We start from the raw sequence: 16,969 nt of genomic DNA on the forward strand, positions 1-16,969 counted from the left end.
TATACGAAATAAACCGTTTGACGAGCTATTGCAGGTTTACTGAGTTTCCAGGTTCCACTTTGTGGCAGGTGACAGATGATGTGAAAACGTAGGTGTAGGTTCAGTGTGGGCTTTAGCAGCGAAGGTGTCAGCTTGAGTTTAGATAAACACACTACAGACACATCACAGGTTTTGTCCGACACCAAAAGCCTTTTAACAGCTAATGAGTAATGAGGGAGAGTAATGACAGACAGAGGATGGCGCGAGAGAGAAATAGAAAGTGAGAGAGGAAAAAAATAGCAAGTGTAAATGCGAGGTGAAACCATGTCTTACTGAAAATGGGAAAAAGGGAAAAGGAAAGATGAGGAAAAACATTAAAAAGGCAACAGACACGCACTGTGTTTATGTTTGTAATTAGGTCCGAGTATGTAAACGGACTCTCGTGATGGAGGAAAAGCAAAGCGAGGGGAATTTAAGGAAGAGCACAAAGTCGACAAATGGAAATCCTTTGATCAGAACACAAAAACAACAGCAGTAAAGCCGAGAAAGTGAAGAACAACAGAAAGACGTCACAGACAATTACTGTGAACACGTCTCCATTCAGTATAAACACCCCTGTGTTTTGCTAAGGCGACGCGTAACACTTAAAATCCTCTGTCATCTCTTCTCCAGCTTTTCATCTTCCAAACGCCAGAGCGTGAAAAACAAACAGAGAGGAAACAGACTTTTTTTTTTCTGTTTACAGCACAGCTATCATGCCTACTGGGAAAATAGAGATCTTAATGAAACACATTAGACAGATAGAGGCAGTTGAGGCACTGTGTGAGTGCATACGAGTGTGTAGGTGTGGGTCAGCGTGTGTGTTTAAGAGACAGAGTCGGCCTTTCATCCAGGAGAAGTCAGATTACCTGGAGGGAACATTGCTATTCACTGAGACATACTGCATGGTCTAATAATATTATTCACTCTTCATTACTACCGGGGCTTGAACAAAACGGCAAGAGAATACAGTGCTGACCCGCAAATCACATCCACCAAAAAAAACAGAAAAAAAAAGAAAAAACCTCCATCCACCCGATTGATGTTCTCTGCCTAACCACAGTTAATTGAAATATTTTTTCTCATTGTTGCTTTCACATCACTTGTCTGAACAAGACAAGAACAAAAAAACAACAACAACACTGCAGTATGTTGTGGGAGGATTTAACTTAACGGTTCAGTGTTGGTAGTCTGCAAAACCTGCAACACGAATGTGGCACAGTGTCTCATCTCGCCTCAAGGTACAGCAGACCCACAAAAAAGAATTTCATTAATATGGGTTCCAGTGCAGCTTTAGCATCAGTCTGACTCCTTAAAAGTGGATACATTGTCCCTTTTTCACTTTTATACCAAAATGTTTTTATATGTCAGACTGGGAATATATTGTTTCTATATATTATCCAAACCACCTCTTTCTTTCTTACACAGATACACAAGCGTTATCACCATTTTGGAATTTCCTGAGAGGCATTTTTAGACAACAGTGATATGTACAAATATTAAGATCCATCCATCCATCCATCATCAATTAACAGAACAGTGGTGGGACACCTGGCACCCCTGTTGTTGATGCATACGCTGGTGTATGAGTGTGTGAACGTTAGCTTAAAAGAGGCGGGGTACACAATCTATCACAGGGCTAACAGAAAGAGACTGACAAGCATTTATACCCACACCTGAAGCTAGCTTAGGATAATCAATTTAGCCTAATGCACGCATGCCGCTAACCACCACACGACTATGCCACTCCCGATTCTTTTTTGAAACATTTTAAATGAAAAAAATACTCCAAACATCCCGTCCGTCACAGCCTTAACTATCTCTGAAGGAGACAGAATCTACTGCCATTAGAAATCCTCTCACTGGGAAGATGCCAGGTCTTTCTAACAGTGGACTTTTTAATGAAAGAATTGAAATACACTGAGAGTGCATGTTTTATTGTACCACAAAATAAAATCAGATTATCTGAGGCAGTGCGCTGAATCATTGCAACATACTGCGTGATTTAATAATATTGCTTACATTTTGGTAATCACTGAAGAGGCTGTAGTAAAACAAAGCAACCGAGCAATTCTTCAGGGAGCACTTACAGTGATCCACAGGAGCCCCGCACCCTACACATAGGTGGCTGTTCAGCAGTTGACCATCAGTGGTTATTTTACAAAAAAGAAATGGGGGGAAAATATGAAAGTCAATACTGTGGTAAGATAGCCAACCACAGATGGTCATGTGCATGTGAACCTAGCGGTCAAGAGAAGTCAAAATGAAATAAATGAGATTTATATCCACACTGTACGTGAGCGCATTTTCAATGACTGAAAACACTGAATCACAAATGTTAACATGGGCAGTAACTTTTGTTTTTTAAATTTTTCAATTGTTTGTTGCTCATGTGAAGCCTAAATGCACTAAAATACATCAATGAATAACTTTAAAGTAAGTGCGATTCACTAATACACAGTTATGACATGCAGTCTCCACGCTACAAAACTGTTTTTAATGCACTGTGAGGGAGAGCTGACTCTCATGTTCATGTTCAGTTTGGATTCCCTGTAGTTTTATTCATTACTTACATTTTCCCAAACCATCAATTTTATCACATTCAACCTTTCAGCGTCACCGCTCTTGTCCAGTGATCTATGTATCCACATTCTCCAAGCCCTTAGCCGTTGTTCTTTAAAATTGTTCTGACCTGTCACTCTTCCTATTAAAGCTGTCTATCGTGCCTCCCACCACCTCATCTCGGTTTTCCAGGGTGTTGCACTCAAAGTCTCCCTCAGCCTCCCACTTATGTCTAGTCTCTAGGCACCCTGGGGCGCAGTCAAACTATCTTCATCTGGGATTTACCTTAATGATTCATTGGAGTCTATCTGCCAAAAATGCTTTTTTACTTTCACTTTTTTCTCTTTTGCAAACAATCTCTTCTTACTGAAATTCATTTATAATTTGACTTAAAACACACTGAATGCTCACTGAACTCCTCCTGTTTTATGTCAGTGTATCGGGCACATCAACTTGCAACTTGCAACTTGAACACCACAGCTGCTCACACTAGTGAGCGCCAAAATTTTTTGACCTCGCTGTGCTCCGTGCACAGCTGACTGCTCAAAGGTCAACTGAGTGAAACGTAGTCTGTTTAGATCGCATCATCACTGATACACATAGTGATTATAACACACTGTGTTACAGCCGTGATTTATATCAAATATCCGTTCATTTCATTTTTTTTCTTTTTGAGTCACAGCAGCTTTTAGTAAACTCATCGATACTGATGTTGAGCAAAATTTAAGAGGATTTGTGTAAACATGATAATTGAAAACCAGTGTTTTTCAATCAGCAATTACATTCAATATGTAATTACATTGGTTGGTCCAAGTCAGGTGCACTCAGAGAAGTTTGTACTTTGCACTCTACAATTTCACCTCAGCATCAAACTTGTGTGCAAACACTAGTATCTCTTTCAAATGGACTCAAACTGTTTGTGAAGGATTAGGATCTTCAGCTAAAGCTCAACCTTCTGGAAGCAGAAGACTTCATTTCAAAGTCAAAAGGCACTGTGTTAGATTTGGAACAACACCAGGCTATGCATTCCTCCTCCAGGGTTGAGACAGCCAATGCTGATTCTAATGTTAAGGTCTTGTAGTGTCTCAGAGAGAACATTCAAAGGAAACACCCTGAACTGTGTGGTATGTGAAACTGGTCCAGCAGTTCATAAGAACATGATCTTGAAAGCTTCATTAATGTATCATCACAATTCTAGGAACAAAAACTAATATTAACGCAGGACAAAATAGGAACACATAAAACATTTCAAATGTACATGGCTCACCAAATTAAAGGGACGCTTTTTAAACAGAGAGTAGTATCAAGCCAATTAAATGTGTGGGATATTGATCTGGTTGGTTAAATGACAGAGGGGGTTGTTAACCCTAACTAACCCTAACCCAACTCCTCCAGGATGGACACACAGACCTCTACAGGCTAGGCAATGTCATCCTGACTGCCATTACTGTAGGTGTCATCTGATACTACCAGGTTTCACCTCAGACTATCCAGAAGCGCAGGGCTTCCCTGGTCCAGATTTGGGAGATCACCATTTGTCGTCTCATTAGGAGTATGTCCTTAAATTGCCAGGCATACATACAAGCATGTGGTGGCCGTATTGTACAATTTTGTATGATTAAAATGAATCGCTGCAATGAAATTTGAGCGAAATGGACAAACTTCCTGCATAATATTTTCACTTTGATTTTTGTATTTGAATTGAGCCCCATGTAGGTTAATAATTTTCATTTCATATCAATAATGTGGCATCCTTTTTTTTCCAAATACAATACCCAGTCTATATCACTAAAGACATCCAGGATGACTCCTGGCATTTTGGGGATGTGGAATGTCAGCACAATTAGAATAATTCATGACAAGTAACATGAATAAATGTAGGTTTGTTGCAAATTCAATCTCCTTGCTTTTCCAGGGCGTTTTAGATATAATTTCAGTGTACTTCCTCCAGTGTGGTCATTATGAAGACATATAACCATGCAAAACATCATAAATAAAAAAGATCGTACAGTGCCATTACTGAGCCACTCAAATCATCTACAAGATGACAGAGCCTTTTAATGAAGGAATTGAGTGAGGTAAAGGCACAGAGTAATGCTGTATACGAGTGGAAAGGTTGGCAAAATCAATGTGTGTCAAGAAGACTGTGTAAAAATTTGTATTTATGTGTGTGTGAGAGTGGGTGGTGTTGAGTTGTAGCCATCTGTTCCAGGAATCTATTTAATCAAAGCTCCAAGCCTGGATATGCAGAGAAAATTTAAACACTGATGAACTCTTTTGAAGTGTGTGGCTACATGTGTGCACACACAGAGCTCATTGTCGTCCGTGCATCAACACCATTTCAATCACTACCTAAATTGGTGCAGCGTATCAGTCATTTTCTTGTCAATAAGAAAGGATCGGGCGTGTTTCCAGAAACACATTGGAAACAAGCCCCTTAAAAACAGCAGCGCTAAGAGCTGTTGACAGAAATGATATCAGCCAACCTGAGCTAACTGGAACCCTGGCACACTCGCAATCATTTTAAAGCTACCCGTCACTTGCTGTTGCCTGTTCACCTGTACATTTCTATGACAGATTTGCATTCATAGCATCCTATTCTTTCATTTACTTTGACATGAAATATTCCCCCTGCAAAAAAGTTACATGCAGGCAACATCGTGTTTTTTTAAGTGGAAGACTTCTGTAATCTACAACTGCGGTATTTCTGTTTATTTATTCATACAGAGCAGGAACTGTGCCGAGCAGAAGGTTTGCAACAGAGAAGGTTTTGCAAGAAATCTAGTACTGAAAAGGCGACAACTCTTTTTTCAACACTTTTTTTTTCAGGGAAAATCTTTGACAATCAGAAAATAACATCTTGTACCAACATACTGCAAAAATCCAGACCATACTGCCCACACCAGCCAAATCTAGATCCACTCATACCCCTATGGGGATGGGTCACATTCGACGCATTCGATGGGAATTGTCTCTTCTAGAGCAGGAGTGCCCAAGCTGATAAGGTACAAAGGGTCACTGAACAGTTTGATGAGTATAAAGATGATGTAAATCATGTGCTACAGCTTTCAAAGTCACCCAATGTCGAACCAGCTGAAAAGCTGAGAGTTTTCTATTGACTTATTAGACAGCCCACTCCACCACGTCATCAAAATTCAAAATAAGACAACATACTTTGGAAGATTGGTGTTTTATCACTCCATCAAAGGTCCAGAAGCTCAGTGAACCAATGTCACTGCACTTTGAAGCTTCCATCTGACTGAGGCCCTTCATGTTGGGTTTTTACTTTAATTTGTTACCCATCTGTAGGTCTACTGTTTTGCTTGTCACTGCACACTGCTGGTTATCCATATCCACGGTGATGCAAACACCCAATGAGTTCAGTGTATCAGTAATGTTTTGTTACACTGTGTCATTTATTCTAAAAGTGGGAAGCACAACTAGCAACAGAGCTAAGATTGAACAAATGTGAAGTGTAAGCAGTTTATGATATTTTATCATTATCTATATACGAGACTGTGTCCATATACTTATTAGATGTGTGAAGGCTGTTTTTTTTGTGTGATGCATAGGTGGAAAACTCTTAATTGAGAAGACTAATTGTCACCACATCTCTGAGCTGATTAATTTAGGAACAAAGCAAGACGGACACATCAAGGAGAGTCTGACTCCAACAGTTTGACTCAGGCAGGCTGCAGAGATAATCATGTGCAGCCAGCATGTAAACGCAATCTGTGGCAGTCAGTTATTGATTTGTGAATAACTGACTATAGGGACAATCTATATTAACTTAAGGTGGCAAATGAGGTCATGCATCGCAGCGATAATCAACCAACCACACCACACAGAACTGCACATCCTGCCTAATCATCTTTACAGCTGTGCAGTAATGAATAGAATAGAAAGCAATAGAATAGAATAGAATCTCACTTACACCCAAACACTCATCATTATGTTTTTAAGCTTTGACGCCACAAACAAAGCATAACCACCTATTGTTACAAATCGTTTCCTCTCAATTTCTTCCGTCTCTGCCTCTAATGCACCTTATCACTTTCTGACTATCTTCATCGCACTCTGTCTCAGTGGATTGTTTTGGTTTTCACAGCACACACACTATCACGCACCTTAGTGGTGCAAAGGTTTGTAGACGCACACGTACACAAATCAAGCACATGGATTAGCATGATCAAACCCTTGAAAAGAGATGGAGCTCTTCGCCCAGTGGAGTAGTGTGGTTCTCTACTGGGACACATTAATACAAACATCAATACACACAGCTTTAACAAAGTAAGACACAGAGTCACATCCTACACAGATATATGTGCTGATATAGACAGAAATACAAAGATTGATGGCAGATGAGGATATACGGATGTGTGACACTGCTATGAGAAAATGGTTTGTACTCCTGGGTGACCAGGAGAAGCGATGGGGACCGAGGATTTTCATGATCCATTCACACTTTCTGAATGCTAGAATAGAGAGGAACTAGCCAAGGTCAGAGGCAGTATTCGCTATTCAAATTCGGAGTGTTGCTCACCACCCGGAGCAAGAGTAAAGGATTAATTTAGTGATCCATTCGCCACGCCTGTGCAGAGGATAGGCGCAGTAAAACGCAATGAAGAGGAAGAGTCTGAGGAGATGGAAAGACAAGGAGGGAAAAGAGGGAGAAGTGGAAACCGGCGAAGGTGAGAGGGAGGGATGGAACAAAAGTGAAAAGAGTGGGCAAGAAAGGGAGAGAGAGAAAAAAGATGCAGAGAGAAAGAAGTGGCTCTGCTTGTTACGCGTAGCCTGTGGAGAGAGCAAGAGAGAGAGGGGAAGAGCCCATGGTTTGCATAGAAGAGCCTCCTCTTGCCAACACCTGTGCGTGTATGTGTGTGTTTGTTTGCACACTTGTAAGAGAACGGTACACATATGATTCACTGAAAATAAACTTGAGCGGTTGTGTTAAGAGCAAGGAAGAAACGGGTCAGTCAGCACAAAAGTGTGGCTTCTTGATGATGGTTCATGAATGTGAATTCCTGAACTGCATCAACAGAATCCAAAGACTGAAACCGAATGATTTTGGAGATTCCCTGAATTTTCAGTTATCACAAGGAATTTGATATTTTCGATTAAGAGTGAATGCTTCTTTAGCCTTTGGATAGCAGAGGTGTGACAAGTATTCAGAGAGAACAAATGTAGGCACAGGGAGAACATGCAAACACAGAAAGACACTAGACACTCTGTGAGATATCTGAGAAAAAAATTATCCACCCTCTCTGAGAATATCATTTAACATACATTAACTATCTATATCTATATCTCTATATCTCTTCATTGGGAAAAAATGCAGCGCTTACATTGAAATATTTAGTCCCAAATCTCCACTTTTTTATGGCACAACAGGGTTTCTGATGGTCACATTTCTAAGTCAGTCAGGCTGATTGATGGCACCTTCATACTCCTCCCCTTACTTTATAAGAAAGCATCAACCTGATGTTTATTCATTGTGCACCATTCCACTCACTCGCTCAGCTTAACAATGGACTGGAACAGATGCAGTGTGTGAAGGAATCTAAGGGTGGGAGGTTGTAGACTATCAATTTTCCAGTGACTGTAGCTGTATTAACTAATCTATTAATTTATGTGGCTCTGTGGTGCAGTGTGTAGAAACAAACTTGGAAATTACATTGTACACTTTTGATTTATGATTAAATATAACTAGAATTTTACTTCAGTTAAATTTTAGCAATTCCCTTTTGGGTGGAGGGTATGGCATCTCGAAATTAATTTTACTCACGTAACAAACATAAAACTATTGTCAGGTGATGCTTTAAACATTTCAGATTCTGAACCATTTATTTGTTCCTGGAAAACAAATTGATATAATATTGTGAAGACAAGCGGTGCATTGTTGTAAAATACTGTATTGATTTCGTACACAGCACCTAGTTAATAACCCTGGTGGTCGATTTGTTAAAGCTTAATGAGATAAGGAGGTAAAACGGTGCAACACAGTCTCTTGAGAATTTCCCTAAAATAGGATGGATGGACTTTAGAACTGAGTTAACGAGGGAACGTGATATGATGATGCCCTTGAGAGGAAAAACACATATTTTGCGAACAATTGGATAAATGATAAATAAATTCTTTCTTCTTAAAGCTTTCACTTTTCTGCTTTATCAAACTCACCCAATGTCTAGATTCAGCTCACCGAGAGTATCAGTGAAGCTTTATCCCCTCTCAAACACTGGCATAAAAGACACTGCACTCAAACATGCAATCACAAAGACTTGTAAACAAGCGCAGGCACACAACTGACTTAAACTGGGGCTTCTAGAAAACAAATAACTAAATGACTATCATACAAAATACACAAGGACATCTCTCAGTCATATGAGTTGAAAACAAGAACAAGAATCACATTGATCTAACATTCCCTAAACTGTTGGTCAAACTGGCGATGTGACACAAATCAGACTAAAGAAGCAGTTATAACAAACAGTTCTGAACTTTGTGGGAAACAACATTAGTTGATTAGTATAAATTCAACCCAGTCTTGATTGCTGCTCAAACGTGTTAAGGGTTTTAAGCGGAAAAACCTAACACATTTGATAGCAATCAAGAATGGGTGAAAAAATGGGTTAAAAAACAGTCTAAGGTGGTAAATGGCCACTGAAATATCAGTTTACCATTCTTCTCTTGGCGATTTCAAAGATGACCATACTTTAATACTGACTTTTGACCTTTGCTGCTTCAGGAAGTGGACGACTTGTCGTAATTGATGGAACCATGAATGGAACCCCCTCAAGCAGACTTGGGTTACACAGTACAACAATGATCTGAAAGGTAAGTCCTCCTCTGAGTGACTCACAAAGAAAATTAAGGTTTTGAAGTAGCCTAGTCAAAGTCCAGACTTAAATCCAGTTTCTTAAATCCAAACCTCATACAGAGGTTATCATCAGTGGCTGGATTTCTCTGTAAAGATTTCCTCCCCAGCAATGTGAAAGACTCATTACCATTTATCATAAACACTTGCTTGCAGTCATTGTTGCCAAGGGTGGCGCAACCAGTTATCATTTTATTTTGTTTAATTTTGTGTAATATTAAAATGTTTTTGATGATCTTACACATGTAGATGTGCAAATATGTAAAATAAATAAATAAATAAAAATAGCCAACAAAGAAAAATGTGTTAAAGCTAACGCTATCCAGAGCTTAGAGCCGCAAGCCAGCAGCCTCGGTATGAGCAAAGGATCAAAGCAGTTAAGAAAAAAATAATGGAGCTGAGTGAAAAAGAGAAAAGGGTGGATGTCCTGTAATCTAGTGAAGTTTTAAACATACTGTAAAATGATGTAAGTACCTGACATGTGATTTTTTTTTAAATAAATCTGTTCCATCTTATTTTGTTTGGTAAGGTAAGATTGGTCAGGTAAACTCAAAAGCTCATTTTTGGTATCTCTTTCCAATGGCAGAGCACTTTATTTATACTGTCACTTAAATGCTTTCATTATGCAAATATTATATTGCATTGAGTGGAATTAAATTTTGTGTCCATATGTTGTCACTTACAATTCTTGGAAAGAAAATAGCTTCTGGCAAAAATCGGTATTCCACAGTTGGGGCTCCTCTATGAAAAACCCAGAGAAACCTGCAGCATGTGCAGCAGTTCTGACATATCGCCAACCAGCTGCCCATATAGCCTTGTTAACACTACCTTGCGAGCGCAAACATCGTAAAATCTCTCTCGTAGGCTTCCAGGTCGACAGGGAGTTTGAAGGATTAGATGTCATCCCCTCATGAACAGACAGGGATGGTGAAAGATTAGCTGTCATCTTTCAAAAGATCAGAGAGGACACAAGCACCAACTGTTCCCCTCTGTTCTGAACACAAAGGACCCATATTAAACACTGTCTGCAACAGTTCCCAGACTAATTTTATACTTGTAACAGCCTGCAATATTTTGTGATGGGTTATGTTATCCTTTTACAGATGGGAGTGATGATGTGAATAGAAGAGAATGAAATAAATCAGTCTGGGTAACAACTGCCAACAGAATTAACCACTTGACAGTGCTTCAAAATGCCACACAGCAACGACTTTAGCATTTATCACTGTTTCATTGTCTTGTACAGTGTCTAAAATCAGCACTTTAAAACATCAATTTGAAGAAAAAGACCGCTCGAAGCAAGATATGATACTGTGCGTTTAAAATACGGTTACAGTTTGATCCTTTGAACAACTTCAGGTAGAAAATAAAACAAATATTTATCTAAAATGGTAATGACAGATTAGCTAAAGGGAGCAAAAGGCATGGAGAGAGAGGCATACTGTACGCATTTGTTGTTTAACCAGCTACATAGTTAAGTACTTACATGCATTGGTGACTGCAAAGCTGTTGGCAGTCTCTATGTTGTCCACATGTGGAACCAGGTTAAAGGGAGCTTCCGTAGCATTAGGGCTGGTGTTGTGAAGGAAGATAGCTAGTCGAAAAGCTGTATACTCCTGATCAGTATTCCTAATGAACAATCCACCTAGAAAGAGGGACAAAGAGAGAAGAAGAGAGGCCAAGAAGGTAAGAAACATGATTCAAAAGAAAGGAAGTGAGTTATTGTGAGGCGGAGAGGGGTCGGGTGGGAAAAGTCGCGAAAGACGGAGAGTGACAGGTAGAAGAGTAATGAGGGGAACGAAAGATAAATGGGGAGGGCAGAGAAAAACAGAGGAGGGGAGAAGTGAGGAGATAGCCAAGATCTTCATTAGCTTTGTTATAAAAGGTAATTTGTCTTTTAGCACATTCTCGCTCTCTGTCTCACGCACAAACATGAATACCAACACATTTATGGAGGCTCACACTGCAGACTGCATTGATGAAATCTGAGAAAGACAGAGAGATGGAGAGGAAAGGAGAAGAAAAGAGAAACGACTAAGCTGTCGGGAAAGCCATCAAAGAGATAATGAGTCTGAGAGGACTTAAAAGAAAACAGATCAAAAAGGGTCAGCCAAATAAAGGAGGAGAATATGCCATGAAAAAACACAGAGTAACAAAGAGCAAGCGTTAAAAGTCATTGTTTTTTTTTTTTTAAAATGAGAGCTTCCCCTCATGCAGTTCAGTGAAAGAGAATGAGAAGAAGAGGTAGGAAGAAACAGAAAAGGTAGCTGTATTGCATAAAACAGGAAAAAAGGCCAAATTAACAAGAAGATAAAACTTATACAGATATGTAGGAAAAGAACTAGAGAGATAGATGGGACTGACAGGTTACTACCTGTACTAGAAAGGAAAGAAAGAAAAAAATGAGGGAAAAGCTGTTAAAGGTCATGTAATCTTTTCCATACATTCTCAATGGAAAAGATTCTGTTCTTTAACCTTGAAAAAATATGCTACCTGTAATATAACACCAGTAACTTCTAAAATCAACAGAAGAGATCAAAAATGTTATAGATATGCTAGGTATTTGCCTTCAGTGAGATATAAATGGAACAAAATATGAATTAAATAAGTGGGTGAGACAATGTTTGAAAAGCTCTGAGAGTGACCCACCCACTAAAAAGAGGAGCGTAGGGAGACATGAAGTTTTTCACTGCAGTCTAGTGAAAAACTAAGTACACCCCATGATTCAGCACCTTTAGAAGCAAAAACTTCACTTCAAAAATAACTTTATTATAACTTCACCAGTCTCTCACATCATGATAGAGATATTTTGGCCAACTCTTCTTTGCGTTACTAAAATTCATTGAGGTTTGTTCATGCACAGTTCTGTTAATGTTCATCTCAGCATTTCAGTCAGTGTGAGCGCTGAAATTTGACTGTGTCATGCTGACAGCTTGAGTCTTGAGTAGGTTATTGCTATGCTTGGGATAGTCATCGTCCTGCTGCGTGACTCAATATTAGCTAAGGTTTAGCTGTCGAACAGATGACCTCCCATTTGACTCTAGAACACTTTGGTGTACAGCAGAATTTAAGGACCACTGTGGCTGAAAAACAAGCTCATTGTTCAAAAAGTCTTGTCATTTGTTCAGGTTCAGCTTCGCAAACCTAAGCAATGCTGCCATGTTCTATTTTGAAGAGGCTTTCTGCAGAAAACCCATTCAGGACATACTTATTCAATCTTTTCATGAACTTTTCCATTACGCAGTCTAACCATGGTGCAAATTCACTGGGAGGTCCAATCTTTGTGGTATTTTGCCAAGTAATACCCGAATGCTTCAAAATTATAAACTGGCAAAAGGTCTCTTTTTCTAGAGGTGCTTAAACTTGCTCATGATGAGGTGATCAAATATCTGGCAGCATCTGGCATCTACTTACCTTCCTAATTCCTGTGGAAACATTAAGGGTGTACTTAGTTTTTCACAGGACTGCAAAGAGTGATGTGAAAATGTTTAGAGTTTTTTTTCATATCACCTCATATGCAAAGAATAACCCCTTGTAAACTACACATCAGCAGCCTAAGCTGTGTTAAGATAACATAACATAGCAAAATTATATCAGCTAAAACACTGAAAAAAATGGATTTTTCACCTGATTCACTCCAACAGATGGATGGCAGCAATGAACCTCCAACCACCAAAGAAGAGAGAAAACCAGTGAGCGAAATGGTCTGTTTGACTGAACCATCTGGAATGTTGTGTTGTAAACTGTTTTAAACGTCAATCACAAATGTACTCGGCAGTCAGAAGACAATAAAATTAAGCCACAACCTAAAGGAGCTTTTAGAGCTATCGAGCAGTCAGTGCTGTTAACAGTCATGGCTTGTGTTAGGTACATATTAAAATTGTACGTATGAAAGCAACTTGCAGTCAGTCACTTTCTTGTATCTTTAAAATACTTAGCAAGTACTTGGATAAATCATTTATTTAGTGTCATAACTAAAAAAACACACCTGTAGCGCTTACTGGCAAGTAGTCCCTTGTAGGGCATCTATAAGTCCAGGCGGTTTGTTGTTTAGCTATAAGTGCTCAGGATCAGGATCTTGCAATTTATCTTGCAAATCTTGCGATTTTAACAGGTATTAGAAGGCATGAGCGCATCATTGGAGTTTTAACAGATTTACACGCTGTCCGTTTACCTGTCCGTTTACCTGTCCGTTTTTTGGATTGATTTGAACATTTTATTTAAATTTGCTCAAATTTTAAATGGTATAGCACACAGCTGTTTAACCAAGCTGCTCAACTTATATAACCCCAAAAAGAGCACGGAGATCATCTTTCCTGATGCTCTTAGTGCAGCCGAGGTCTTAATTTAAGCATAGAGGGGATCGGGCTTTTGCAGTTGCAGCCTCTAGTGGAAAAACCTGCCACTTGATATTTGTACTGCAGTCTATACAGTCTTTTAAATCCCATCTTAAAACTCCCTTTTTCTATTTTGCCGTTTAATTCCAGTTCAGTTGGACTTCCTGTTACTCTTGAGTCCCATTAATGTCTTTTTTATGTTGTGGTGTCTTTTTTGGTTTGTTTTTAGTCACATTTAATTGTATTTATTTGTTTTTATGTTTTGTTTTGTTGTGCTTATTTTACTGAGCTAAGATTTTATCTTGTTTGTTTTGTAAAGCACTAGGTCATCCTTGTTGCTTTGTTCTATTGAAATAAAGATTGACATTGACGTTAAGATAATCACATAAATTAATTCTGCCTAACATTACGACTTGAGGAAAACCAACGTGAATTAGTTTCAACCGAGTCAGGCTCAAGTCAACTGAATTGGATTACACGAGCAGACTGTGAAGCCTTGACATTGCTTTGCGAGAGAGAGAGGAGAAGAGGGGTTGAGAAAGGAATGACAGGGGAGGAGATGGGAGGCAGAGCATATTGAACAAAGCAATTATCACTACATAACATGTCACTTATCCATGTGGCTGCATGTGTCCCTTTAATACATCAGCTTCACTCTGATTTCTAGTGTTTCTTCTACAAAGCCCAGAGAAATCATCTCCAAATATCAAGACACACGTCTGTACACATACACAGAGAAGACCTTACAGCTGGAGCATGTGTGGGAACTGCGCAAATTTCACAAGAAATAATTTTGTGCAAACATTACAATTTCATCCAAAACTGAATTGTTGTATGGCTTATGATTAGAAATTCCAAGTGGCTTGTTCAAAAATGAAAATATATTTTAGTTTTAGGGTAAAATATCCTCTGAGAGAACACACACACACGCACACACATACAAACACACTTAACACGTACTGAAACTAGATGAGGACGTCATTGCAGTAGTTTGTCAAATAATTTTTTCTACATATTCGCATCTTTATTCTTCTTTGTCTCACACTCTCTTTTTCAAACACACGTATGTAAAAAAAAATTGTCTGTGCATCCAATGGCATTACACTTGTGTGCAATGCAGAGATATGCAAATGACTTCTCAAGTCAGCCCGAGAGCCAAGTGGATGATCATGTATGTATATTGGAGTGTTTTAAGGAGGCTGGCCAGAAGGAGGGAAGAAAAGACTGCATGTGTGTGCTTTAGCATGATCGTGCATGCTTCATGCAGCATGTAGACGTATGCAAGCATGTTCACTGTGAGCATGTGTTGTTGAATGTTTAGATGCGTGCTTGACATTTGTAACTACTCAAATGCGCAGAATACACCAGGTGTGCATTACTCTAACTGTATGTGGACAGTGTATGTGTGCACATCCATGCTTGAATATCAGTGCAAATGTGTGTATGTGTGTATGCGTGTACCTGTGTGTATAAAATCAGGAAATATTTAGCGCATTAAGTTTATTGGCAGCTGTAGAGAGACAGAGTCAAGGAGGCGAATCTCATTATAGGACCTCCCAGCTGCCCCCCACAAGGAGTGATGCAGTGCATTCATTATCACACACATGCCTGGCTGGATGTGTGTATGTTTGTGCGTGAAGCAAAGAAGGGGAGGAAGAGATTCTGAGCATGTGTGGTGGTTCATATGAGTAAACCCATGATTCAGATGCAGTTAACTTCATCTCAGATCTATTAGATGGCTTGAAATACAGGCTCATCCCGCACTGACACGGGGTAACTGGAAAAGGGCAGACAGCGAGAGAGAGAGAGAAAGAGTGTGTGTGTGTGTATGTGTGTGTGTGTGTGTGTGTGTGTGTGTGTGTGTGTGTGTGTGTGTGTGTGTGTGTGTGTGTGTGTGTGTGTGTGTGAGAGAGAGAGAGAGAGAGAGAGAATACTGCAGTGTCTAAACACTGAAGAAGACTAGAAGGGAACAAAGCTCGCTGAAACATTCATGAGCCCCGAACAGCGTGTAAAATACACGCAAATACATTAGAAGGACAGACAGAGTGAAAGCGTTTGTGTGCATTTATAAACCATATGAGTCACAACCAAACCAGCACTAAAATATCTTGGATTAGAAAAATAATAATAAAAGTAAGAAAAGATGCACCACAGAGGGAATGTTCCTATAGTTATATGTTCTTCTGTTCCTTCATTCTTAAGTGGATTTCTCGTGTTTTACAGAATCTTATGGTTTGCTGGGTCCTGGTGCACCTTTTTTTCATGGTGACTGCTGTCCGCTAAAAATCCACCAAAATTCCGCGTAGTGTGTCAGATCTGAGTGTCCGTGCGTAAAATCAGTAATCCTCCAACTCACCTATCTGCACTGAGCTGGGGAAAGCCCCTGTCGCCAGCCCCCAAAGGGCGGAATACACCCCGAGAAAGTGCCAAGAAAAAATTATAATCCTCATTTTTCTTTAATTCAATCCCTTCAGAAACTGTTGAGAGACATCGAGGGAGATGGGGAAGATACGAAAAGACAGAAAAAGGCGCTAGAAAAAAAGAGACGGGGAAAAAAGAGAGAAGAAGATAAGAGAGGTTTTATTTTCCCCCGTTTCCCGGGTCGTATTCCTATTCCATGGTGGTTTCGGTCGGTTCTTTCCCTGCAGTGTCCGCTCAGAAGAAAGCTGTGGGTCCGGTGCACATGTGAACACAGGGAGAGAGAAAGAGTGAGGGGAAACTCGTAGAATGATTGGCGAGCAGGGAGAACAGCCTGCATGGAAGAACTGGACATGCGCGCCCAGTCTCTCTCTCTCTTCAGCTCGTCCGCCCCTGCTCTGTCTCTCACTCGCTCACTCACTCACCCAGGGTTAGACGGACTGTTTCTCCATCTCCTTCTACATCTTCCACCCTCCTTCTCCGACGTCTTTAGGTTTGCTTGAACCCAAATGGTAAATTCTGGACGGGTTAAAGTGGAGAGAAAAACAAAACAACAGAACTCATGTTTAATCTGTCAATGAATGATTCACAAAAGGGGTGCGCGGGGCATAAAGTCAGAAAATCAAAGTGATTAATTTGAAAATGCGACGTTTAACATATATACTGTTGGGTTTTTGGGGGTGGCGTTGTTGTTGGTGGGGTTTAAGTCCAAAGTGAGAAAGAGTGTCAGAGAACGCGCGCTGGTGAATAACTAATTACA

General features: G+C 39.8%; 1 protein-coding gene across 5 annotated transcripts in view; it reads right to left on the reverse strand.

Moving 5' to 3' along the window:
- Positions 1-16,681, reverse strand: part of gria4a (glutamate receptor, ionotropic, AMPA 4a) — a 121,497-nt gene extending 104,816 nt beyond the window's left edge. For 2 of the 5 annotated variants that reach the window (XM_026193618.1, XM_026193617.1), the window contains exons 1-2: positions 16,148-16,678; positions 10,941-11,099 (exon numbers count right to left, since the gene is read on the reverse strand). In XM_026193618.1, coding sequence (XP_026049403.1) covers positions 10,941-11,099; positions 16,148-16,241 — 253 coding nt within the window. In that variant the 5' untranslated portion in view covers positions 16,242-16,678. Of the gene's footprint in view, positions 1-10,940; positions 11,100-16,147 lie in introns of all 5 variants that reach the window. The other 3 variants (XM_026193621.1, XM_026193620.1, XM_026193622.1) reach the window with 2 other exon arrangements.
- Between the last annotated feature and the right edge of the window lie 288 nt (positions 16,682-16,969).

The sequence above is a fragment of the Astatotilapia calliptera genome, chromosome 14 (genome assembly GCF_900246225.1).
Source record: "Astatotilapia calliptera chromosome 14, fAstCal1.2, whole genome shotgun sequence".
In the NCBI taxonomy this organism is placed as follows: Eukaryota; Metazoa; Chordata; class Actinopteri; order Cichliformes; family Cichlidae; genus Astatotilapia; species Astatotilapia calliptera.